The sequence below is a fragment of the Cnephaeus nilssonii genome (assembly GCF_951640355.1).
Source record: "Cnephaeus nilssonii genome assembly, chromosome: 10".
Classification (NCBI taxonomy): Eukaryota; Metazoa; Chordata; class Mammalia; order Chiroptera; family Vespertilionidae; genus Cnephaeus; species Cnephaeus nilssonii.
Genome location: NC_137081.1, coordinates 11,143,016 through 11,168,962, shown reverse-complemented (window position 1 = coordinate 11,168,962; position 25,947 = coordinate 11,143,016). Strand labels below are relative to the sequence as shown.

The 25,947-nt window shown below is 41.8% G+C and overlaps 1 protein-coding gene and 1 pseudogene across 4 annotated transcripts in view; one reads left to right on the top strand and one right to left on the bottom strand.

Annotated features, from left to right (window-relative positions):
• The window catches only part of CD28 (CD28 molecule), a 31,445-nt gene extending 10,315 nt beyond the window's left edge, over positions 1 to 21,130 (bottom strand). The window contains exons 1-3 of one of the 3 annotated variants that reach the window (XM_079782236.1): positions 20,996 to 21,121; positions 14,696 to 14,806; positions 12,891 to 13,053 (exon numbers count right to left, since the gene is read on the bottom strand). Coding sequence is in view for 1 of the 3 variants with exons in the window: in XM_079782235.1 (XP_079638361.1) it covers positions 20,996 to 21,050 (55 nt within the window). In the remaining 2 variants the exon portion in view is untranslated. Of the gene's footprint in view, positions 1 to 12,890; positions 13,059 to 14,695; positions 14,807 to 20,995 lie in introns of all 3 variants that reach the window. The other 2 variants (XM_079782237.1, XM_079782235.1) reach the window with 2 other exon arrangements.
• LOC307106492 (SWI/SNF complex subunit SMARCC1-like) lies at positions 12,155 to 16,814 on the top strand (annotated as a pseudogene). The gene is made up of 6 exons: positions 12,155 to 12,219; positions 12,489 to 12,562; positions 12,785 to 13,043; positions 13,412 to 13,501; positions 13,731 to 14,210; positions 14,443 to 16,814. The product of its transcript is annotated as an SWI/SNF complex subunit SMARCC1-like (transcript).
• Positions 21,131 to 25,947: the final 4,817 nt, after the last annotated feature.

The following is a 25,947-nucleotide window of genomic DNA, read 5'->3' as shown; positions in this document are numbered from 1 at the left end:
AATCAGGAAGAATTTGAATGCCCATTACAACAGAATCCAAATAATTAGTAACAGAAACACAATTCCTGGAGGGCTCAGTAAACAGAAATACAAATGCCTAACCCAAACTTCCCGTAAAAGAGGGAGATGCTGGCATTTCTTGCTGGCGTTGATTCTTCCCATCGGAACCTGCCCAATGATTTCTTCTAAGTACACAAAGAAAAAGGCCAAGCAAAACAAAGCCACAGAAAAAAACAAGTTGGGTTTTCCTATCGAGACAGCTTGAACTTTTTGTTTCTTTTTTTTTAATTTAATAAATCTTTATTGTTCAGATTATTACAATTGTTCCTCTTTTTTCCCCCATAGCTCCCCTCCACCCGGTTCCCACCCCTGCCTCTGCCCTTACCCGCCCCGCCACTGTCCTCATCCATAGGTGTATGATTTTTGTCCAGTCTCTTCCCGCACCCCCACACCCTTTCCCCCCGAGAATTGTCAGTCCATCCCTTTCTATGCCCCTGATTCTATTATATTCACCAGTTTATTCTGTTCATCAGATTTTTTTATTCACTTGATTTTTAGATTCACTTGTTGATAGAGATGTATTTGTTGTTCATAATTTTTATCTTTACCTTTTTCTTCTTCCTCTTCTTAAAGAACACCCTTCAGCATTTCATATAATACTGGTTTGGTGGTGGTGAACTCCTTTAGCTTTTTCTTTTTCTTTTTTTTTAAATATATTTTTATTGATTTTTTACAGAGAGGAAGGGAGAAAGATAAAGAGTTAGAAACATCGATGAGAGAGAAACATCGATCAGCTGCCTCCTGCACGCCCCCCACTGGGGATGTGTCTGCAACCAACGTACGTGCTCTTAACCGGAATCGAACCCAGGACCCTTCAGTCTGCAGGCTGACGCTCTATCCACTGAGCCAAACCGGTTTTGGCTCCTTTAGCTTTTTCTTATCTGTGAAGCTCTTTATCTGCCCTTCAATTCTGAATGATATTTTTGCTGGGTAGAGTAATCTTGGTTGTAGGTTCTTGCTATTCATCACTTTGAATATTTCTTGCCACTCCCATCTGACCTGCATAGTTTCTGTTGAGAAATCAGCTGACAGTCGTATGGGTGCTCCTTGTAGGTAACTAACTGTTTTTCTCTTGCTGCTTTTAATATTCTCCCTTTGTCTTTTGCTCTTGGCATTTTAATTATGATGTGTCTTGGTGTGGTCCTCTTTGGATTCCTTTTGTTTGGGGTTCTCTGCGTTTCCTGGACCTGTAAGTCTCTTTCTTTCACCAGGCGGGGGAAGTTTTCGGTCATTATTTCTTCAAATAGGTTTTCAGTATCTTGCTCTCTCTCTTCTTCTGGCACCCCCATAATTCGGATGTTGGTATGCTTGAGGTTTTCCCAGAGGCTCCTTACACTATCTTCAAATTTTTGGAATCTTTTTTCTTTTTGCGTTTCCAGTTGAGTGTGTTTTGCTTCTTTGTATTTCAAATCTTTGACTTGATTCTTGCAGTCCTCTAGTCTGCTGTTAGGTCTCTGTATAATATTTTTTACAGTCAATGTATGCTTAATTTCTAGTTGGTCCTTTTTTATATCCTCTAGGGTCTCGCTAAATTTATTGGCCTTTTCTAGGAAATTCTTGAAAAACCTTATAACCGTGGTTTTGAACTCTATATCTAGTCGTTTGCTTTCCTCCATTTCTTTCATTTGTGATCTGTTTCTTTGTCTCTGCATTTTGGCTGCTTCCCTGAGTTGATAGAGTGGCTTTATGTGCTAGGTGTCCTATAGGGCCCAGTGGCTCAGCCTCCCCAGTTACCTGAGGTGGACACTCTTGGTGCACCCCTTTGTGGGCTGTGTGCACAGTCTTGTTGTAGTTAAGCCTTGATTGTTGTTGGTATCACTGGGAGGAATTAACCTCCAGGCCAATTGGCTGTGTCTACGCTGGGAGAACTTCTGTGCTGGAGACACCTTTATGAGACAAGACTTGCAAAAGCCTCTGTGCTCAGCTTGAATGGGGCAGAGTCTCAGGGCGGAGCAGACAGCATTGGTTTCCTGTCAGCCCTGCCCTAATAGGCTCCTGTGTCTCAGTGTCCCATGGTAATCACTGCAAGCACCTCTGAGAGAAAGCCGCCCTCGAGTTCCGCCTGCTGCCAGACAGTCCAGTTTCTCCCAGAATGAGTCTGGGTCCTCAGAGTCTTGCCCGGAACTGGAGTTCAATGCAGTCAGGAGCTTTTGTCTCCCTCCCGCTTGAGAAAGCCAGCCGCGTACTCTGTTGCCCGCCCTCTCCACGTGCGCACCTCAGTACCTCTGCCTTCCGCAGCCCCTCTGAGTCTTAGTGTGCTTTTCTCTTTCCTGACAGTCCAGTTTCTCCCCGAATGAGTCTGGGTCCCCAGAGTCTCGCCCGGAACTGGAGTTCAGCGCAATTGGGAGCTTTTGTCTCCCTCCCACTTGAGAAAGCCAACCATGCACTCAGTTGCCAGTCCTCTCCGCGCATGCACATGCATCTCAGTACCTCTGCCTCCTACAGCTCCTGAGTCTCAGTGGCTTTTCTCTTTCCTTCTAGTTGTAGAATTTCCACTCAGCCAGCCTTCCTGTGGTTCTGGATGATGTCCGTTTTTTCTTTTAGTTGTAGTTTTGAAATTGTTGTGCGAGGCAGCAGTTTAGGTGTTTACCTATGCCGCCATCTTGGTTTCAGTCCTGATTCTTTACATGTTTACTTTTTAGTGCTCTTAGGGAGTATTTGTTGAATGAATAATAAATGAAGCTAAACTTATTGTTGAGACACACATTTTGAATAAGGATTTAATGAGATGGCTGTTAGGCTTAGCTACGGATAATGATACAGCCAGATCACCATCACTTATGGGTTATTTAATGAGATCCTATTATTTTCACAGAGTATACAAAGAAATGTAACATGTGATCCTTGCTCTCAAAAGGCTTGAAAACTAAGGGTCTCGAGGAAATACAAATCAAAAGCTGAATGAATTGAAGCATATAAAACGAGGTGTTCAAAATGTAGAACTGCTGTATTTTGAAAGTATAAAATAAACATAAATGAAAACTGATGGTTAATTGAGCACATTCATTTACCCTAAGAGATATCATTATCTTTAATTTAAAAACTAGCAAACACATAAGCTGGAATTAAATAATTTTGTGGCACTATCATGAATGAGTACTTAGAATTAAAGTGGTCTCATTGTCATTATATTAATGGTCATTATCTTAGCATAGCTTGTCGAAATATAGTTAATTTACAAAAAAAAAAATTTGAAAGCAATTAATTCCTGCAACTTTTCAGTTCAATTTTACAGACATGATACTTTCAACTAAGCAAGATTCTCAGAGAGTTGTAGTATAACTGATCTTGGTAATATATAAAGTGGAAAATAACATTCTAGTATTTTCAAAATGGTGTTTTAAAATATTCAGTTGACCCTGGAACAATATGGGTTTGAACTACGCAGGTCCACTTACATGCTGTTTATATGCTGAGTTTTTAGATAAATACTGTAAATGTATTTTCCCTTCCTTATGGAATCTTTAGGGTTCTCTATATACAATATCATGTCATCTGCAAATAATGATAGATTTACTTCTTCCTTTCCAATTTGGATACCTTTTATTCTTCTTGTCTGATTGTTGGCCTCATAACATAAGCTTGGGAGTTTTCCCTCCTCTTGAATTGTTTGGAATAGTCTGAGAAGATAGGTGTTAGTTCCTTGAATGTTTGGTAAAATTCATCTGTGAAACCATCCAGTCCAGGACTTATGTGTGTTGGGAGATTTTTGATGACTGCTTCAATTTCATTAGTTGTAATCTTTCTATTCAGATTTTCTGATTCCTTCTGATTCAGCTTTAGAAGATTGTTTTTTATGTGTGTGTGGTTTTTTGTGTGTGTTTGTGTGTGTGTGTGTGTGTGTGTGTGTGTGTGTGTGTGTGTGTGTTTGAGGAATTTACCCATTTCATCCAGATTGTCCAATTTGTTGACATATAGTTGTAATATTTTCTTAGAATTCTTTGTATTACTTTGATGTCAGTTGTTACTTCTTCTCTATCATTTCTTATTTTATTTATTTGGGTCCTCTGTCTTTTTTTCTTGATGAGTCATGTTAGAAGTTTGTCAATCTTTTTTAGCTTTTCAAAGAATCAGCTCTTGGTTCCATTGATCTTTTGTTTCTTTCTTTTCTTTCTTTTTTTCCCCTCTATTTCATTTATTTCTGCTCTGATCTTTATTATTCCCTTTCTTCTACTCACTTTGGGCTTTGTTTATTGCTCGTTTTTCTAGTTCTTTTAAATTAAAGTTAAATTGTTTATTTGAGATTTTTCTTGTTTCTTGAGGTAGGCCTGTAATGCTATGAATTTCCCTCTTAGGACTGCTTTTGCTGTGTCACAATGATTTTGGGATTCTTGTATTCTCATTTGTTTCAACGTATCTTTTGGTATCTTCTTTGATATCATTATTAATCCATTCATTGTTTAGTGACATGTTATTTAGCCTCCATTTTTTGCTCCTGTGATTGCGTATTTTCAGCTGGCTTGTTGTCCATATTACTGATTCGATCTCCTGCTTCATCCAACCTACTGTTTATTCTGTCTAGTGTGCTCTTCATTTCAGATCTTGCATTCTTCATTTCTGGCTGGTTCTCTTTTTATGGTTTCTCTGTCCTTTTTATGCTTTCTATCTCATTTTGAAAGTGCTCAGTAAGTTTCTTGAGCATCCTCATAGCCATTTTTTTGAACTCTATATCTGGTAAATTGCTTGTTCATTTCATTTAGCTCTTTTTCTGAACATTCCTACTATTCTTTCATTTGGGGCATGTTTCTTTGTCTCCCCATTTTGGTTTTCCCTCTTGTGAGTCTACTTAGGTCAGACCTACTAGGTTAAAAGAGAAACATTGTCAACCCATCTATTGTATTTGCTTATGGTATCAAAAAATTGCTTTGACTGACATTTCTGTAACTGAATTGACAAGTTGTTTTGATGACAAATTTAGTGCTTTGCTTTTCAAAGTCTTTCCTTCAGCTAAACCAGCTAAAGGTGTGGAGACAGGAAGCAATAACCTCAAACCTCTTTCCCTCACAACTCCTCCTTGACAACAGACAACATGAGAGTAGATTGGAGGTAAGAATGTACTTATCTGCTGCTTATGAGCAAGGCATTGAGAGCTAAAAGATTTCTCACAGATAATCTGTGAATCTTGTGCTATAATTGACTTCTGGAAAATTGAAAGTTGCTTGTGCTTCCATGAGAATGGAGTGGAAGAGAAAGCTTGATTACAACAAAAATCTTCCCCTTTATACCTATTGTAAATAGGTCAATTACTATGTTAATAACCAAATCAGCTCTCTGTATAGGTGGAGTGGATAACCATCTGTAAGGTGTTGCTCCAAGTACTAGAGAAAGAACCTTGACCCTGAAAGGATCTACATGTTGATTTAAGTTAGTAATTATAGCCCTAGGCAGTTTGGCTCAGTGGATAGAACATCGGCCCTCAGACTAAAGGGTCCTGGGATCAATTCCGGACAAGGGCATACACCTCGATTGCAGGTTCAATTTCTGGCCCTGGTCAGGGTGTGTGCAGGAGACAACCAATCGATGTGTCTCTCTCACATCAATGTTTCTCTCTCTCTCTCTCTGTTTCTCCCCTTCCCTTCCACTCTCTCTAAAAGTCAATGAGAAAATATCCTGGAGATTACAAAAAAAAAAATTAGTAATTAAATAGGGCTACAAAGCATTTTCTCCTATTTTGTCTCATATGAACTCCATATTAACATGTGAAGTAAATAGGCAAGGTATTCATCTTTATGACCATTTTATATGTGGAAAAACTGGGGTCAGTGAAGTCAATGACTTGCCCAATGTTATAGGACAAGTAAGTGACCCTTAAGACTTGGCTCATGCCTCATGCCTCCTAATCTATTGTTATTTTCTCTCTGCCAGGTTGCATCAAAACTTCAACACAATTTCAGTGATTGATTTTAGATCCTCTAAAAGTTGGGTTTGATATCATTGGATGGTACAGCATGTCTAAATTGAGAGCTAGGAAGAAGAATACCATTGAGTGGGGGAGTAAATGGAGTGGGGAAAAACACGACCAAGATAAATTCCACTTTCTCCACCATTTTGCTGGAGTCCCATCCTACAAAAAGTACTCAGCTGTAGGAAAGCTGGAGATAATCTATGCCAATCCCTTGTTTTCTAGGAAAGCCAACGGAAAACAAATTAAGTAAATAACTCTCTAAGCAAGGTCACACAAATGGTGGAAAGGCTAAGGTTTTATTTATTTGTTTGTTTATAAATGATTCTACAGGCAATGTTTTGAAACATGAGTGAATAGAAAGCAAACTTTGTGAATTCAGCAAAATTGACTTAATTTCATGATCATATTTAGAAAAAGTATGTCTCCAAACAGTCTGTGCCTCTAATGCACATACAGAAAACATTTTGCTTACCATTGCAAAGACTTCCTGAAGGGCATAGATGGATCCCAGATAAGGCCTACAGATAATATGGTCACATGAAATGCCTCATAAATTATTTCAGATCCACAAGCAATAATTATACCATGGCAGCTCTTCCATTTCAGCTTGCCCAAGTGTACAAAAGGGTTTGAACATGAACATTTGTCAATAATAAAGTCCCTTTTCAGTCTAAACCTCATTTAGGAAAATCCTTTTATTCAGTCTTTGTGAATTGCATTTATTTGTCATGTTTAATTTACCATATTTCATATTTCCTTTTCTTTATCATAGCACCATAGAGAAATAAAACACCACATGGAGGCTGATGAACCAGAGAGTAGGCAGCACTCAGTACCTAAATCTGTATTGGGAAGTTAAAGGCACAGTAGAAAATATATAGTAGATATTTAGTTAGCAATCTGACTTCCCTTCAGAACCTCTTAAGAACTTTTTTTGGGTTCCATTTCAGCACATCCCAATCAGAGTTTATTTTGCAGTTTAAAAATTAGGTTGGAAAATCCTAATCACTTTTATTCCATTTTTAAGTTCTGACTGTACAGAATTCAATATGTTAGGCAGGAACCAAAGAAAATGAAAGCTTTCTATTTTCAACCATTTTGCCCTATGATATTTGTGATTGTTTTGTAAAGGTGACACTGGTTTCCCTAGCACAGAAGGACACCTCCCTCCTGACCACAGAGCTGGTGAAGTTACCATAACTTCTCTCAGAGTATATTTCCTGCTCAGGCCCAGGATACCCTTCAACCTGTGACCATCTGACCCTTCTCCTTCTCAGTCCTATCTTAGCAATTAATTCTTAAGAGAGAAAAAATTATCAAAACGATCAATAAGTACTTTCTGAAAATAAATGTTGATGTGTCAGAAAATTGTTCTTTGGCATTCTAACTTCTACCGTGACAAAGTCATGCATTCATTCAGCAAATAAGTAATGGGGCCTAATGTACTAGGTTCTTGGGAGATGGGAAGATGTAAAACACACAGCCTTTTCCTTCTAGGAGAAATTCTAAGGCAGGTGCACGATTAGCTATACTCCAAAGCCATGTATGGTACATGAGCCCCATAGAGATTCACTGACAGTCACACGTCAGAGGCCTTGTTGCCAGATGACATGATTCTGGAGGCTTTTGAGTAGGCTGGGCTTTAGCTGGATATGAAATCTGGGGCAAATCTAGACAGGCTAAAGTGAAGGAGAGAACTTTTAGTGTAAGGGTTTACTGGAGACTTAGCAGAGCATCCCATTTACTTAACAAGGAAGTAAGTGAGGATGGACACGCCTTTAATGTCAATAAAAGGCATGTGTATTTTGCTAGAAAGGCAATAGGAGACTTTAAAGACATCTGAGTTCAGAACAGAGTGGTAAAAGCTCCTTTGGGATGTTAGCACATTAGTGCAGAATGTAATGATTTGGAGCAAGGCTCGAGTGGAGGCAGAGACTCATTGGAGGCGGTTGCAATAGTATTGATGTGAGCTCATGGGGTCTGAACTGGGGGTAGCAGCTGGGATAGAAAGGATGGACAAGTCATTGGTGCTCGGTTATGCTTGGTGATGGTGAACAGGAATAAAAAATGATTTTATAGCTTTCTACATAAATGTCATGATGGCAATTCAGCTAACAGATAAAAAGAAATCTCACAGGTATCAAAGGACTTCCTATATTAATATATTATTTTCTAAATGTATATTTTAAACCAGTAACCAAATTTGGGAAATATATTTTTCTCTTAAGTCACCATCATTCTGAGCCCTCACTTAAAATAACTCTAAAAAAGATGAGAATACATTGATCCTGCCTGTCTCATTCTCCTTAAATCTTCTATTTCCAAAAAAAACCCTGCTCCAGACCACCTTGGCACATACAGAATCTTCTAGAAGTTTGAAAATAATTGATGTGTTGAAACTCAACATTACATAACAAAATGGGGGGGGGGGGCGGGGAGAGAGCAAAGACAATATGTCCCTTAAACTCTTGCAGTCATTTCAAAGCATATTAGTATCTCAGATCCTGGTTTGCAATCTCTCCAGGAGATTTCAGAAATGGCTGGCTTGCAATTCTTCGTATTTCTCTATCAGATCGTAAGAGCATCTACAAAGTGGGAGGGTGGTTGAGTTGCCTTGATAGAGCTGATAAAAGCCAGAGTTTTTATTCCACTAAAGCAGCATTTTTAAGCCAGAAATATACCTGCGATGTCTTCAAGTCCAACCCCTTCATGTATCAGATGAGAAAACAAAGGCCTAGAAAAGCTGTGCCACAGTGTGACAGACTTAAAACTCCTAGTCACATCCTCCTACCTTGAAAGATCAGTAGCTTTGGCTTTTGAGCTTGAAAAAGAAAAGAAGAAGAAGAAGAAGGTGAAAAAAATAATAGACGTGGCCTTTCCAAAGCCAAGGGCAAGCAGCCACATCTTTGTTCCAATAAAACACATGGAGATGCTGAGAGTAACTTTCCTGACTAGAAAAGAGAGCCCTGCCCCTGATGGTGGGCAGGGTTGGACTGAACCTTGTGTGTTATCTCATTCATGAGCCAAGGCCACGCCAAGCTATAATGTGCATTTTTGAAGGCTCAAGCAAATTCAAGTACACATGGGCTTCAAAGTCAAGGTCTGTATTATCCCAGTGTCCTTTGTGGATATAAGTTTAACACAGAGACCTGTTCTGAGAGAATTATATATATCTAGTCTTTAACATTAGGTTTGCCAGTACAAATTGCTCATCTCCCCTAGCTTCATCCTCACACATCTCTGTCCTTATAAATCTCCTTTCTTCCTCCCCATTTTTCTTAGATATTGGTCCTCCTCTTGCTAATCTCCCATGCTCCAAATCATCCTCCTCTTCATCTTCTGGAGAAAACTGCCTCCATCCTTTTTTCCTTCTACCTCCTCCTCCTTTCTTCCCTAACAGCTCTCTTTCCCCTCTAACTTGCAACACACACATACACACACACTCACACTCAAGACCAGCATTTGGTTTCTTCCACATGTCAAACATAATAGTCACTTCGTTTGCAAACATTTATTACATACCCGCTATGTACAAAATACAGTGGTAAACATTATAGCTGATAAACGTTCCTAATTGTTTTCACTTTAGTAACTTCCTGCCCTTTTTCTTAACCCTTTAAAAGTCTTATCTCGCTTCCCCACCACTCTGCCTAAACTCAAAAGTCCCAACTCCCCTCCTTGGAGCCAAACCAGTGGCCTTCCCAAGTTATTATTCACTTCTCCTTCCTTTAACCTATTAATGCTACTTAACCACTGTGGATTTTTTTAAAACTCTTTCCTCCTTTGACTTTAATGATACTTCACTAGCCTTGTTCCCCTGGCCTCTTCAAACACATTCTTGGCCTCCTTCACTAGCCCACCATTCTCTTCAGCTGACTCGTAACCAGACTATTTTTTTTTTCTTACCCAGCTTCCATATCTTCAGCTTCGTACTGGACATTTTTCTGACACCTCAAGCCTTTACTTCAAACTGAACTTGTCTAAAGCTAAACACAATTTTTCTCCAAAACTCTGTTTCACAAACCCTTGGTTTCAGGTGGTGATACCACCATTCCTCTGTTAAGCCAAAAACCCTGGCATTATTCTTGACCCTTCCCTCTCTTTTGCCTTCATCCCAAACTAGGCTCTAAGTCCTGGAACTTCTACTTTCAGAACATCTCTCATTAATAATCACTTCTTTCTAGTCCCACCTTTGGCACCCAAATTCTAATCTACTACCCTCTTCTTGGTAAAATGACAGTGTTATGACATAATCTTCTAGACATTAGTCTCCACAACCATACCTATTCTAGACTGTCCTACTTCCAAAACCTTTCAGCTTCTTCACAATGCCTTGAAAATTAAGTGTGAACTTCTATTATCAATATTCAATTCTTTGTTTGACCTGATTCTACCCTACCTTTCCAAGTCTCCCAACATTCAGACTGGCCATTGGTTCCAAGAACATAAAACAATATTCCTTGTTTAATGTCTTTATTTGTATTGTGTCTCCTTCCTAAGGCAACAGAGCATTGGTGAGACATGAACCCTGAAGAAAGAGTGTCTAGATTTATTCACTAGCTGTGTGACCATAGGCAAGTTGCTGTAGCTGCTCTGTGCCTCAGTTTCCCCATCTATAAGAAAGAGATAATTATAGAAATTGCCTCATAGGATTTAGGGGAAAGTAAATGATTTTATACAGAAAAAGTCAGGTAGAACAGTACCTGGCACATTATGAGTGCAAAATATATGTTAACATCATCCATTTACATCCTATCTTTCTTTAAAATCCAGTTCAATTCCCAACCTTTCATAAAGGCTTACTATTCTATGTTAATCTTACTAAAGTTAATCTTACTAAAGTGTTTCGATTCCTGGTCAGGGCACATGCCCAGTTCGGGTGGCAGGCTCAATCCCCATTAGGGGGCTTACAGGAGGCAGCCGATCAATGATTCTCTCCCATTATTGATGTTTCTATTTCTCTCTCCCTCTCCCTTCCTCTCTCTGATATCAATTTTTTTTAAAAAATGAAAGAGAGAGAGAGAGAGAGAGAGAGAGAGAGAGAGAGAGAGAGAGAAGAAAGGAAGGAAGGAAGGAAGGAAGGAAGGAAGGAAGGAAGGAAGGAAGGAAGGAAGGAAGGAAGGAAGGAAGGAAGGAGATTGGATAAGTAAGATGGGTCCAGCATAAAATGCCAGGAAACACTGCAATGTCATCTTTCTATAAGCATCTTCTAGGAACTATCAGCACAACTTCCTTTTCTATACATTGAGAGATGTCAGAGTTCCCTCCCATCTCTAAATATCTGTGGTTAAATTCTAGCAATTCAATGGATTCTTCTGCTTATAACCATTTCCCACAAAATAAATAAATGTAAACAGAGTATCATGATGGTAGTCCTTAATGGGGAAAAATTTTTAGAAAGATTTCACAGTTCTCATTTTTACTTCCTTGAAGCTCAAAGTGGGTTTTTGTACCTGTCGCAGGACCTAGAATAGCCCATAGAAGATGTTAATAAATATCCGAATGAGCACATGACTAAAGGCCTGTGTTACCAAAGCATCAGAAGAAGCAAGCACTTTAGAAAACAGGAATCCAGTACTTTCAAGACATGCCATTTACTAACACCCTATTTAGTCCCCAAAGGAGCCTCGTAGTTGAAAGAAACGGTCTCCTCGTGTGCGCCCACTCTCAACCACACTTTATGGGATAGAGTCTGTGGCTCAGAAATGGAACCCTCCTGGATCCACATTCCTAAAGCTGATCTTAAACTATGTACCCTGGTTATTAGAAGTGCTCAAGGTCACATGGAAGTTGCAAACACAGCCACAGTGACATTCTGACACTTCACCGAGTGTCAAGTATCCCTCAGCAATGAAAAGCACAGCCTGTTATCTTCTCAGCAAGAAAAAAAAAGTCCAAGTCAAACACCCACCTAAGTTCTTAGCAAGGAAATCTATGTCATTGTTAAAGTGTAATACATTTCAATAATTCAGATTCTTATGTGAATGAGTGGGTGATGAATAGGAGTTACTGCAGTAATCAATACATTACACTGTGGATTGTGAGGCAACAAAGTGACCCTGACACTGTAGAAAGGGGCTCAGCATTAGATCAGAGGTCAGAGTGAACAGTGAGTGAGTAACTCTGATGACGCCATCAGGAACCATTAACCTGGTTGCCTTGGCAGCCAGAGTCCCCAAGATAACGAAGATGATGACGAATGAAAAGGATGAGAGTCATGATGATGCAGAGATAAAGTTGCAGCTTGGAGTTAAGTAAGAAATTCTCCACCATGGTACAGGCTCTCTTCTAGCAATGAAAACATAAACACAGCTAACCTACATGGTGACACACACAGACTAAATTAAAATGCCTATGAAATTAGGATTGAAATACTAAGGCCAAAGAAGTCTTGAGTCTCTTTTTCACATCCTGTAAAGGAGTGACTGAGTAGCAGTTGATCCCATACAGCACATCTCTCTTCTATAGTCATCAAAATGAGAGTAACAGGCAAGAATTTAGACACCTACTTTTCACTTCTCAGTTGGGCCTGGGCTACCTTCCCTCCAGCTTCAGAAACCAATGTTCATGCAATGATTCTCAGACTGAAACCTCTGGGTACCTTTTTTTATGACAATGCCATGTCATTGGCCAAAGGAATCAAAGAAATCAGAATAAAAGAGACATACACTCTCAGGTGGAAACTGGAATGCCATCTGGGTCAGGGCAGGCCAGGTGGTGGGGCCAACAGATGGCAATGATGGCCACAGCAGCAGGTGGCAGCAGGCCAGGGGACAGTGGTGGGCCTGGACATTTAACAATGGAAGCATGGGGACCCAGCTAGCAAGTTTTTGGGAGATCCTAGAGACAGTATGAATTGGTGTGCTGGGTGCAGGTCTGGCTGGGCAAGCACTACAAGAAAGTATGTTCATGCCAATGCACCTACCAATAAAATGCTGGCTAGGCTGTGGTGCAGCTTCTTCATTTCCAGAAAGATGCCTTTAGGAAGTATGTCACCAACCCGGCCTTCACCAAACTCCTGGCAAAATGTTTTATGGATTTCAAAGCTGAAGGCATCTTGTGTCACATTCTTGTGGCTGTTTACACATCTACACTAATAAAAGAGACATATGAAAATTGACCGTCACTTCGCAATGCCCACCAGCCAATCAGGAGTGAGTATGCAAATTAAACTGACAAAGATGGCGACGGCCCCGCCCCCCCAGTCGCTCCGGGCCTCTGGGCAGCACACAAGCAGGCGTAGAGCAGACAGGCGGGGCGGGACGCCTGCTATGAAGGGGAGGGCAGGGGGCGGAGGGAGCTACAGGAGCAGCGCTCCAGCTGGAGCAAAGACTGAAGGCGGTGGCCAGAGCAAAGGCCTGGGTCCTGGGTGCCGGAGGAAAACCGGTGCCAGCAGCCAGGGGAAGGAAGGCCTATTGCACAAATCTTCGTGCAATGGGCCTCTAGTATAAAAATGAACAGGGATAGTGTAGGTTTGATCTACAGAATCCATCCCAAATGGATCATAACCTTGAGATGTTTATGAACATTGAAAAGATATTGGTACAGCCCTTGGCTCAGTGGATATGCATCAGCCTGCAGACTAAAGGGTTCCAGGTTTGATTCCAGCCAAGGGCACATGCCTGGGTTGTGGGCTCGATTCCCCCCAGTAGGGGGCATGCAGGAGGCAGCCAATCAATGATTCTCTCTCATCATTGATGTTTCTATCTCTCTATCTCTCTCCCTTTCTCTCTGAAATCAATACAAATTATATTTTTTTAAAAAGACATTGGTGCAGAGCAATTGTCTGACTAGACCCAACATCTACATAATTCCAGACATTGATCTGAAGCTGGCTAACAAATTGAAAGATATCATCAAATGACATCAGGGGACATTTACTGATGAGAAGTCAAAAGCTTCCCACCACATTTATCCGTATCCTTCCTCACAAGAAGATGAAGAGTGATTGAGACCCATGAAGAGAAAAGACAGGCAGGTGTTAGTACATTAGGGGTTTTATCTGGACAGCTATGACACTTGGGTCCATAATAATGATGTTAATGTGGAAAGTCTACTAATTCCAGAAAATCCATGGGAGATTCATGCAAAATGGATTTGAGACACTAATGTTTTCAATGAATGGATGAATGAGGAGGATTATGAGGTGGACAGAACACAAAGCCCATGAGTTTTTGACAGCAAATTTCAATGAAGAGTGAAGATCCAGTCTGAAGTCCAGAGAGAAAAGATAGAAAGGCCTTAGATAGCCCTAGCTGATTTGGCTCGGTGGATAGAGCATCGGCCTGCGGATTGAAGGGTCCCAGGTTCGATTCTGGTCAAGGACACATGCCTGGGGTTGCAGGTTCAATCCCCAGTGGGGGGCGTGCAAGAGGCAGCCAATCAATGATTATCTCTCATCATTGATGTTTTTATCTCTCCCACTTCCTTCCTCTCTGAAATCAGTAAAATTAAAAAAATAAAAAGAAAGGCCTTAGCTAATGCTCTGAAGAGGCAACATTCACCTTCCTCTCCACCTCCCACACCCACAGACTCACAGAAGAAAAGTGGAAAGAAAGGCCAAGCTAATCTTTATGGGAAAATGCAGATGTCAAAAAGAGGAAGATAAGCAAGAAGATCTTACCAAGGATATGGAAGACCCAATACCTGTACCCAACAAAGAGGAAGTGGTAATTCCAAAAATAAATAAATAAAAAAATTTAAGTCCAAAGAAAGATAGTGAAAATACACCTGTGAACGGGGCACTTAGCTGATCTAGATGAACAGAATGAAGAAACAGTCACCACGGGAGGAAAGGAAGATGAAGATCCCTTCAAAGGTGATCAGAGCCATGCAGTTGACCTTGGTAAAGATAATGAGACATAGAAGACCAATCACATTACTATTCCTAGCTGTGGTCATGGTTTGGTTATAACTACATTCACATGATTGAACAACATGCTCTTCCTGAGTTTTTCATCGGAAAAAAAACAAATCCAAGACTCCAGAGAGATGTTTGGCATATCAAAATTTTATGATTGACACATATCGCCTAAACCCCCAAGAATATCTGGCCATGTTGGAGGAACTTGACTGGAGATGTGTGTGCTGTGATGAGGGTTCAGGCCTTTCTAGAGCAGTGGGGGGGGGGGGGTTGTTGACCACCCAGTGGATCCAGAAAGTCAACCCATGGCAATGAGCCATCCTTCCTACTCCTCATGTCAGCGTATTGACTGACACACCCTCTGGGCTTGTGCCTCTACATCTTCAATCACCTCAGGTCCGGAGAAGAACAAGGAAAAACCAGCTGATTTGCAGAACTGTGGTCTCCCTACTGACATTTACTCACGCCGGAAGAGAGTGGACTGAGCAGGAGACGGGCTACTCCTGGAGGCCCTGGACATGTACAAGGATGGTTGGAACAGTGTCAGAACATGTTGGAAGTCGTACTCAGGCTGAATGCATCCTCCACTTTTTGAGGCTTTCCACTGAGGACCCATCCCTTGAGGATTCAGATGCTTCCCCTGGGCCCCTGGCCTACCAGCCTGTCCCCCTTTGTCAGCCAGGAAACCCCGGCATGAGCACTGCTGGCCTTTTGGTATCTGGGGTGGACCCTCCGTGTGGTATCTGCTGCAGCAAAAACATCTTTACAGGAGTTTCCGTGGATCGGGGACGAGGTACCCCAGGAATTGGCTGAAGCTCGTATCGAGAAAGTACAAGAAGTAGCTGGATCCCACCTACAGCCTGGAGAGCAGCTGCATCTCAGGCATGGGCCTGATGAGCCAGAAGAACTTGAAGGAGCGGAAGAGGGGGAAATGGAAACAGATCCTGATGGTCAGCAGCTTGGACAGGCAGAAACAAAGGGGGAAATGAAACGGATGAAGCTGATAAAGCACAAGACTGAGACAACGAAAAATACCAAGAAGGAAGAGGATAGTGAAGTTAGCGAGGCAACCCAATCCCAGGAAAAGGAGGCCCGAGAACAAGGAACTCAGTGACACTTGTCAAGAAAGAGGAAGTGGCATTGGGAACAACAGAGCAGAGCGTCACATTTCTGAAGGAAACGTAGCCACAGCCACAGCAGCTGCTCTCTCCTCAGCTGCCACCAAAGCCAAGCACCTGGCTGCCCTGCGAGAGAAAGATCAAGGTGGCTCTCCTGGTTGAGACACGGATGACGAAACTGGAGATGACACTTGGGCATGCTGAGGGGCCGGAAAGGATGGTGGACAGAAAGAGGCTTAGAACAGCGGCAGCACCTGCTTGCTGAACGCCAGGACTTGCACGTGGAGCAGCTGAAAGCAGCGTGGGCAGAACCCTCCACGTGGACACTAGCACTCCAGGGGGGCTGGCCCGGCCCCGCAGGGAGCAGCAGGGCACCCCGGCATGATGCCTCGCCAGCAGTGCCCCTCCCCCACCCCCACCCCCACCCCCACCCCCTCTACCCTCTGATGCAGCAGCGGATGCCGCCGCCCCAGCCACGTCACACCAGGCCCAGGTTCCTTGATGCCTGGGCAGCCCGTGCCAAGCCGCACGATACCCATCATTGCAGCTAGCATGCACCCCCGCCCTCGGGGAGCGGCCCCATTCTCCTGGTATGCTGCCAACGTGGGGAAACAGCCTAGGGCCCCCGGTAACCCTCACGGCACCTCGGGGCTTGTATCTCCCTGCTCCAGGCCCACCCACCGCCCCCGCGCTAGCCTGGAAGATGCGGGGACATCCACGCCAGCGCCACCCGCTGGGGTGGGGAGGGCACGACTTAGGTCCCTCAGCTTCCTTGGGTCTCTTTCAGGATTTCCTTCTCACAGCCCCAAGCAGGAGTCCCATCTCCCATCTCTCCCCATTCCTCGTGCCCCCGTTCTCCATGCTCTGACACCCCTGGGTCAGGTCCTCAGCCAACACTCAGGGGAAGCCTGGGTGACAGTGTGCCCTGGTCATCCTAAAACTAACCTGTTTTCCCTGTCCGGGAGTGGGCATTCTGTCTTGTTTTCCCTGTCCGGGAGTGGGCATCCTGTCTACTATCTGTGCTCTCCGGCAGTGTTGTGCTCTGCTTATGCCTCTGTAGATAATGTTTTATACTCATTATCTTTTTTCTTTTTTTTTGTCATTGCTTTAAAGGAGAGCATCCGAAATTAATAGGAACCAAACCATGGTGATGGGCAGGGAGGGTAGCCAGCGGGGACAAACCTTAAGGCAGTATAAGCGACCTTATTTCTGCTTATCTGAGTTAAGAATGGTGCAGGTGGTGAAATTTCGGGAGGCTTTTGCCACACAGAGATGTGCCAAAATTCAAAACGATGGGGGAAGGGGACTCCATTGATTTTTCTTCCTCGTGAGGACTGTGAGGGCCCCTGCCCTGCCTGGCAGCTCACACGCCTTTAGTGCAGGGCGGGGGGGGGGGGGGGGGGGGCGAGGAAGCACAGGCTTAGCACAGATGGCTCCCTCCCAGGCCCACCGGTTCTGCTCTCTCTGCAGGTGGTTTGTTGGATCGGGGTGGGCATTTCTGTTTCTCTGAAGGCAGTGTGAGCTTTGCAGGCTGGCATTCCTTAGGCCATGGCCCCCCAATGAATCTACTCCAGTATTCACTGCTTGTACGCATTCTTTTTCTCCCTCTTAAAAAAAAAAAAAGTGAGTAGCTAGTGCTGACATTTTAGCTCATAGAACTTGGTTAGGAGGGCTGGGGTGCTCCCCACGCTACCTCCTGCAGTAGCCAGGTGAGTGGAACTTAGTGTGCACTGCACACAGGAAATACTGGGAGTGGGACAGTCACACATGATAAAAGCTGAATAATAGTCATACAGAACTTATACACTCGTGATCATAGGATAAAGACCTTAGGAAGGAGGACAGTCTATGTCTCCCACCTACCCAGAGTAGAGGTTTGAATGTGAGAGCTTCAAAGTTAGGATCACAGATTCATTTCTATTTCTAGCCTGTCTGTGAAAATGACTCATTCTATTTCCTGACATTGGCATATTGATATTAATTTTACAGTCCTTGCCGTAAAAGTCCTTTCTGGATAGTTGCCTTTGAAAAACATAAAAAGTAGTACCTTATTGGAGGGAGTGGTGTTAGAACAAAAGACAATTCTTTAGCAAGGTCTGTACTTTTGAAATGTCCATCACATTTACTTGAAATGACAAAAACACCCAGTCACTTTCTGAGCCATCAGGAAAACTGGCTACAGTGTATTGAATGTCAGGTAGATAGAACCATTTGCAGGTTACGTTGCATTTTTGATGTTCCTCTTTTTACCGTACTTTCCCACGTCCAGCCTCAGAGCAGCGCTTTTTTTTATGAGAGGTGGATTACTCCCTTTTGTGTATAGCTACCTCAGAGGGGTCATTTGCTGAACTAAAAATAAAGTTTTTAATTAGCTTGCTTTGCTGATCATTGAAATGATTAGATACCATCTTTCTGCCTTCCTGGCTCTCTCAGAAAAAGACATGCTGAGGGAAATGCAGCAGCGCTGGAGAAACCAATCCTGCTCAAACTGGCCATTCTGACGGCTTATTTGCTAAGATTAAATGAAAATAAATGCTCTCATGGAAAAACTAAGTGGTGTCGTCCTGATTTTGTCTCCAGAGTGGATAACTAGCTTGCTGAAAAAAGAGCCAATATCGGCTGCACACCTACGAACAATATGCACACTCCTTCCATCATCAATCCCAAGTGAGGCCTCTTTCCAGGCTGCCGTTCTGAGCTGGACTCACATTCCAAGGCGCAGCGAGATCTTCTGTTACGGATCTCAACGGCACAATTACCCAAATCTGGTAGAAAACACGTAACTTGAGCAAAGGAGTTGTCTAAGTTAAGGCTTCCTCACACTTTCTAGGTCATATTTCTTTAATTTAGCCATAAAGATCTTTCTAGAGTATCAGTAAAATCATGAAGAATCAGGGTAGGTTTAACCTTCCTAGGATAAGTATTTTAAACTACGCTGTGAGCCAATGCATTAGGATTATTAAATTCATGGGGGTGGGGAGAACTGTTCTTCTGTTTTTTAAACACATACACACATTCAACACTGACATACCAGTAGTCTCTCACAATCCTGAAGAATACAATTACACTTTGACCAGAGAATTATCTTGGTATTTCCTCTTATAGGGTAAATACAGAGAAGGAGAGCGCACACGGGAGGGTTTGCACCACTGATTAAAATGGATTATACTTTTGTGCATGTTGTCATTGTGTTTTCTCATCAGTTTTTTCCATTGGAAGAAGCATTTCAAAAGTGCCCTCTCTACCCCAAACCCTTTCCTACTTCATTGGCTGACCACTCAGCATCAAACCTGAAAAGTTATTAGGAGGGTGTTTTGGCGTTTGAAAAGCAGATGTATTTTAAAGTTGAAAAAACAAAGGTTTTGCGTGTGTGAACTCTGACGGCTTTTTTAGCTACCCCCTCTTAACAGATGTTCTAAAGAAAAAATATAAAGCTTTGAGTCGTGCAAAAAATACCTTCAAAGGACACTGAATGAACTGATGGCAGATGGCTGTCCACAAGGCACATCAGCAAAGTACTTTGTGTACAATCACCAATTTTAGTTTTCTGCCTGAGTGAGGTTTCTCCTTCTTTTCTGCCAATTCTTTGCTGTCTAATAAACTAAGGAATTTTAAATATTATTTTAAAATAAATTTTAAAGATCCCTTAAAAATAGAGTTTAAAGACCTTGTTAAAAATAAATGTAAAAAAATACTTTTTAAATGAATTTAGTAGCTCTAAATGCTTGGTCCTAGACACTGGGGCAAAACCTGTCACATCACCAGTTGTGTTTCATTATATGAAGACCTTTTATAAATACACACAATTTGTAAATGTTCTCACTGGCACATCAGACAATGAAACAGATGGGCATTTATGTAACTATTGTACTTACGCAGGTTGGGAAAGTATACCCTTTGGAGCACGTGCACATGATATTTAAGAACAACAAATAGTACGGTCTTCTCACACCAAAATAAATGAAATAGAAAATTGAAGGTACTGGTTTTTCAATGTATCTTCAAGGGAAAGAAATAACTATATTTAAACATCCCATCAACCCCTATCAGTCCAATTTTTGAGCCAAGCAGGACCCTTTTCCAACTCTAAGACCAAGCTGAACAAACACCTCTCACCCTAGCCCACCAAAGCAACAAGTTCCTTCTGTTTGGAATTGTGATTTTTCTAAAGATGATTGAACCTTGGCTGTGTCTGCAGCTATAAAATTATAAACCACATCATGTTAGGTGGGATAGCATAAAGGTCAAGAGCATAGATAGGCTCTAGCATCAAACCCTGGTTCCAACAACTAGTACCTGTATAATCTTGGGCAAATTATCATTCCTACCCCTCCATCTCTTCATCTGAAACGGGGTTTGTAATAGTGTTAGGTGTACTCATCCTCCTCGTCATCATCATCATTGGGACCCTAAGGGTTTTTAATCTAAGGAAATGGATTTCAGCCAATTGTAAAAACAAAACAAAACAAAAAAAACTAATTTATTAGCATCTGTATTGTGCCAGTTTATGTAATGACTCCAAATTCATTTTGGCACTCATGCAATCCTGGTAGACATAGTAATTACAAGTAACACTTAACTTGCCAGCCAAGCACTGAGCATTTTACATGGATTATTTCATTTTATCTTCACAATAACCTTGAGATGAGTTTATTATCATCACCATTCCACACATAAGGAAACTGAGGCTTAGAGAGTTTAAACACTAGCCTCAGCTTAGCTAGTGAGAAATGGGTCTGTGACATGAATGCAAGCAGTCTAATTCCAGAGCATTCAGAACCAAACTGTTATTAGTAGTTTTCTTAAATTGAAAACACACACACACACACACACACACACACATATATGACATATATATATGACATTTTCAACTAATAGCTAAATAAATTTTATTTCATTCCAAAAAGATGTTCATTAAAATATCATAATGTAGTCTGAGAATCAGTGAGCTTCTAAATAGCAGATAGCCATTTTATAGCAAAACTATACTTCAAATACCCAAATTTCACGGTTAAAACTCAGAGAAGGAAAGAAATCAAAATCATTTACCTGCTACTTGAATTGACGGGAAGAAGTTGAGAGCCAGGAGCAGCCTGAGGATCATTGTGCTAATGGTAGGTCAGAGCTGCAGCCCCTCCTCCCGGAGGAGCCCCAAGTGTGAGGTGGGCTGAGGGCACACTCGCCAAGGCCTGCGAGTCTCCGTCATCCGAGGCCACCTCCAACTTAACTTCTCTCCGGGCACATGATCAAACCACATGTCCTCAAACCTCAAGGCATTGTTTCACACAGGATATTGCATTGTTTTGATGACTTTAGACTTTTCTTTTAAAGGCATCCTTTTCTTGTCACTGAAAAAGATTGCCAGTCACTCTATGATGGGCTCATGAGAATTATTCTTGATGGTCCAGGGTCACAGCTGGGGGAAATTGGTGCGTGGAATCCAGCAGGAATGTAAGGGTAGACAAACAAGGTATTCTAAAGGGCAGATAAAGCCTCTCACAGAGGAGAGATTTTCATGAGATGGGGATAGACATATTGTTAGAGTTAAATAACAACAATAAGAATTATATTGAGGATTTGGGAAAATTCAGACCAGTGTTGAAAGGAGTCATAAATATTAGGACTTGAACTTGTGTGTTAGACATAGGTAGCCCTTCGGAGAATTTAACACATGCACCTTTGTTTATACCAAGCTCACTTCTAGGAACTCTGAGAAGCACACCCTCCTTGCAAGCTCACAGCCACTGAGAAGAGGAGGTCCCCTAAGCAAAGGGAGAGTCCAATAACAAAGGGGGACAGTAAGGTGACCAAAAGCCCTTTGGTATCGCATGCTCTCTACTAGTATGTCCCTCAAGGAGTCACTCAATGTTAAGTGAGAGGCAGGAACGGAGGCTCCAGAGCAGGCTCCCCAAGGCTGGCCCCACGCCCCGAGCCCTCTCCCTCCGGCCATGCCTTCTGCATTTGAATCTTTCCACTGGTGTGGCCGACTCTGCTTCCCTCGTCGGGCACCTGACTCAGGACCTTGTACTTGCTGGCTTTCTCAAAACCTTCCCAGTCATTTTTTCTGTTTTCCTGGACATCAAAGTTTGATATGATTACCCTAGGTTTTGGTTTGTATATGTGAGAGGTGTTTTGTTTTGTTTTGTTTAAGATCATTTGTATTGCTTTCTATTCTGACTATAAAAGTAAGACATATTTCATATAGAAAATTTAGAAAAAGATACATTTACCTTTTTTTAATATATTTTATTGATTTTTTTACAGAGAGGAAGGGAGAAGGATAGAGAGCTAGAAACATCGATGAGAGAGAAACATCGACCAGCTGCCTCCTGCACACTCCCTACTGGGGATGTGCCCGCAACCAATGTACATGCCCACAGAGATTAGCTAATTAATAGAAACTCACAAAATAACAAATAAGTATACTTGATTTTATAACTTGACTAACCTTTTTTTGGTTTTCAGTCTTCAGAGTAAAAGGAAATACAAATGTTGGCATTTGCCTTCTTTTTTTATAAACATATATCACACTAAAGAAGCAAATCATTTCATTAGGGTCCTTTCACATTTGCTCTTGAAATTCAATGGCATTCACATGTACGGAGAAGTGGAAATGATAGAGATGAAATAAAGGACATTAAAGCCATCAATGCAGAGATTACTGAGTCTCTACTGTGTTCCCCGTAATAAAAGTAGCTAGCATTTATGTAGCAAGCACTTCACATGCCTGATCTCATTTAATACTCACACAACCTGTAGGGAACACGCTACTATTATCCCCACTTTACAGATGAGAAAATGAGATTGAGAAGTCTCAGGAAGCAGTGGAGTCAGCATTAGAATCTAGATCTTTCTAACTTGAACTGCTATGCCCTAATCACAGCACTATACTGCCTCCTTACTGTCAAGCCTCTCCAGGATTATAAATTCCTTCGGGCAAAAGAATAAGAAATGTGCATTATCTTTCTCTTGCAAGGCATCTAACATCTAGCCTATGTGACTGGAGTGTGAGAGGAAAAGGGGTTGGCCCCAAGATGCTGTGAAGACATAATCAAATTATGTTTGATAAAAAAAATGCACTTGGATATTTACAGAGAAATTCCAGAATTTTTTAAATTCACACATGATTTTGAAATTCAAGGACATGTGCATTGTGATGATACTGAAGTTCCAATTACATAACTTGTCAGAGAAAAATATAGTACAAATGACCAAATTCTCTGGGCTGTTGGAACATAATAGAAATTACACTTGGGATTAAGAAACTTAAAAAGAAAGAATCTTGGGGCATGTAAAATTGCGATATAATATTGTAATATTGTGGTCTTTATCCTTGGCTCCTGGCAAGAGCTCCTAAAACCTCTGTAATTTCCTAATTAATAAAGGTTCTAGGAGCATTTTGTTTTCATATTTGGTTTTTGTATTCCGTTTCTGGCCCAGAGCTCCTAAATGCCTTGGAATTTCCTGGGTGATGGGAGCATCTTTTGTTCTAAGGAGGTGATTCTTGGTGAGCTCCTGGATAGCTTCAGGATGGGGCTGGTCACGAGAAATACCAAGCCATGACTAGAAGCTGGAAACTTTTAGCCCCTCTCCCTATCCTCTGAGCCTGAGAGGGGGTCATGGGAACACAGTTTATAGCCAGTCCATCAGAAGTACAAATGACAACCTGGGACTTGCAATTGGCATCTGTAAGAGGGACAATCTTGTGGGACTGAGCCCTTAACTTGTGGGATCTGACATTAACTTTAATTAAATCGTGTCAGAACTGAATTAAATTGTAGGACAACCAACTGGTTTCAGAGAATTAGTCAGTATGGGTAGGGGGAGATTTTTGAGACTTCCAGTAGCTAAAAGCAAGGACTTGAAGTTCCACAGGCTTAGGGGACAAATCCCCGTTGGACCACTTGGTAGCCATAAGAACTTAAACAGTCATAACCTCAATTCTGCATGTGTAAAGTAGGGATGAAAATAACTCACACAGTAAGTTGTTCATATCTCACACAATGTGTGAATTTCCACACCCTTAAGATAGAAATAAGATTTAATGAATCTCCATTTCACACTTATTATAAGGGGCTGAGTAAATGTTTGTTGGATCAACCAAAATGGATCATCTATAATAATAAAAGCATAATATGCTAATTAGACCAGACAGCTGAACGACCTTCTGGACATCATTCCGGACGTCCTTCCAGATGAAGCCACGGTGGTGGGGGTTGAGGCAGAGGCAGTTAGGGGCGATCAGGCAGGCGGGCAAACAGTTAGGGGTGATCAGGCAGGCGAGTGGTTAGGAGAGATCAGGCAGGCAGGCAGGCAAGCAGTTAGGGGTGATCAGATAGGCAGATGAGTGGTTAGGGGTGATGAGGCAGGCAGGCAGGCCAGCGGTTAGGAGCCAGTGGTCCCAGATTGCGAGAGGGATGTCTGACTGCTGGTTTAGGCCCTATCAGTAGTCGGACATCCCCTGAGGGGTCCCAGATTGCAAGAGGGTGCAGGCCGGGCTGAGGGAACTCTTCCCTCCCCCCCCCCCCCGCACCCCGCCCCAATGCACGAATTCCATGCACTGGGCCTCTAGTTGAATATATGTTTGATATGTTTACATAGATTGATTTTACTTTACAGCATGAGTGACACCAGAACTCTGTTTCAGAAATTAGCATAGTACCTCCTTGGTTCATAGTTCTTTTCACTGTAACTTACACTGTAGTATAAACTACAAAATATCTTTGAAGAGTCTTCAAGAATTACAGTTGTCAAGCCAGTCAATGATGGGAAATCCTCTGGCTATCTCTAATATTGAGCAAGCCTACCAGGATAATATTTTCTTTTATCTAAATTTCAGCTAGAAACTTGCCTTTGTTTTAGTTTCTAATTTTCCATAAAGGTCTGTCATACAGAAATGCTCACCTGGTGACTGTGGGAGAATAACGAAGCTTGAGATTCTCTCTTTGAGCTATGCAGTTGGTATGAAAAAGTTATTTAAAAAAGAAACAGACAAAGACTGTTAGAAAAAAAAAAGGTCATGCATATTATCACCAACCAGCAGGACCAAAGCCTGAAAAAAAATTATGTTATGCCCAAAAGAAATGAAAAGGCAAGAAATAACTGCCATATTGATCAACTAATCCCACTGAGTAAACAAATATTACAGAAAAATATATTTGCAGGAACAATCTAAGAGGTTTTATCAAGGTTTCCATGAAAAAATATGGTGAAAAAATAGCTTAAAACAATGACCTAAAAACCTTTTGACCACTTAAAAAGAGAGGCAGGCCTAAGGCTCCATGTGGGAAAAGCAGAGCTAACATTTCCTGGAGGCTTCCTGCTGGCAGGTATTGTGCTCAGCATTATTCCTGCATCATCTCATTTAATCTCCACAACAACCTTAGGAGGCTGGTGCTATTAATATCTCTATTTTGTAGATAAGAAAACAGGAGCTCAGCCAGGTTGAGTAATCTACCCGCAATCACACAGTAAGTAGTAAAGCAAGGATTTAAACTTGATTCTGTCGGACTCAAAAAGTGAACTCTAGGTTAGAGCATCATGGTGGAAGTTGATACAGTCCTGATCAACCAACAGCTGGAATATGTGGTTGATAGTGCAGTGCTTAGGAACAAGGTTTGTAAAGAGGGATGTATCTTCTTGATAGGCACAGCTGACCTTCAGCGCCATCTTCATACAAATTCAGCAAGAATTCTATGTGAATTGCAACGTCTTCCTTCACTCGGGAGAATGCAGTTCTACTTGCTTCCCTGCTGACCCTATACTCATGCAGACACCATCAAGAGGAAGGAGCAAAATTCATGTAGTTTTGATATCATCCTAGAGGAATTAATGCTGACGAGATCCTAAAGGAATGTGTGTATACCGTCAGCAAGATCCATCATGTGCCCAGGCAATGCTGATCGGAGCTTTAGGACAGTTCCTTGACAATGGGTTTATTCACTTGGTAATCTGACAGAAAGCAGAAGGAGAGTGGCAGATACAGAAAACATCAATCACCA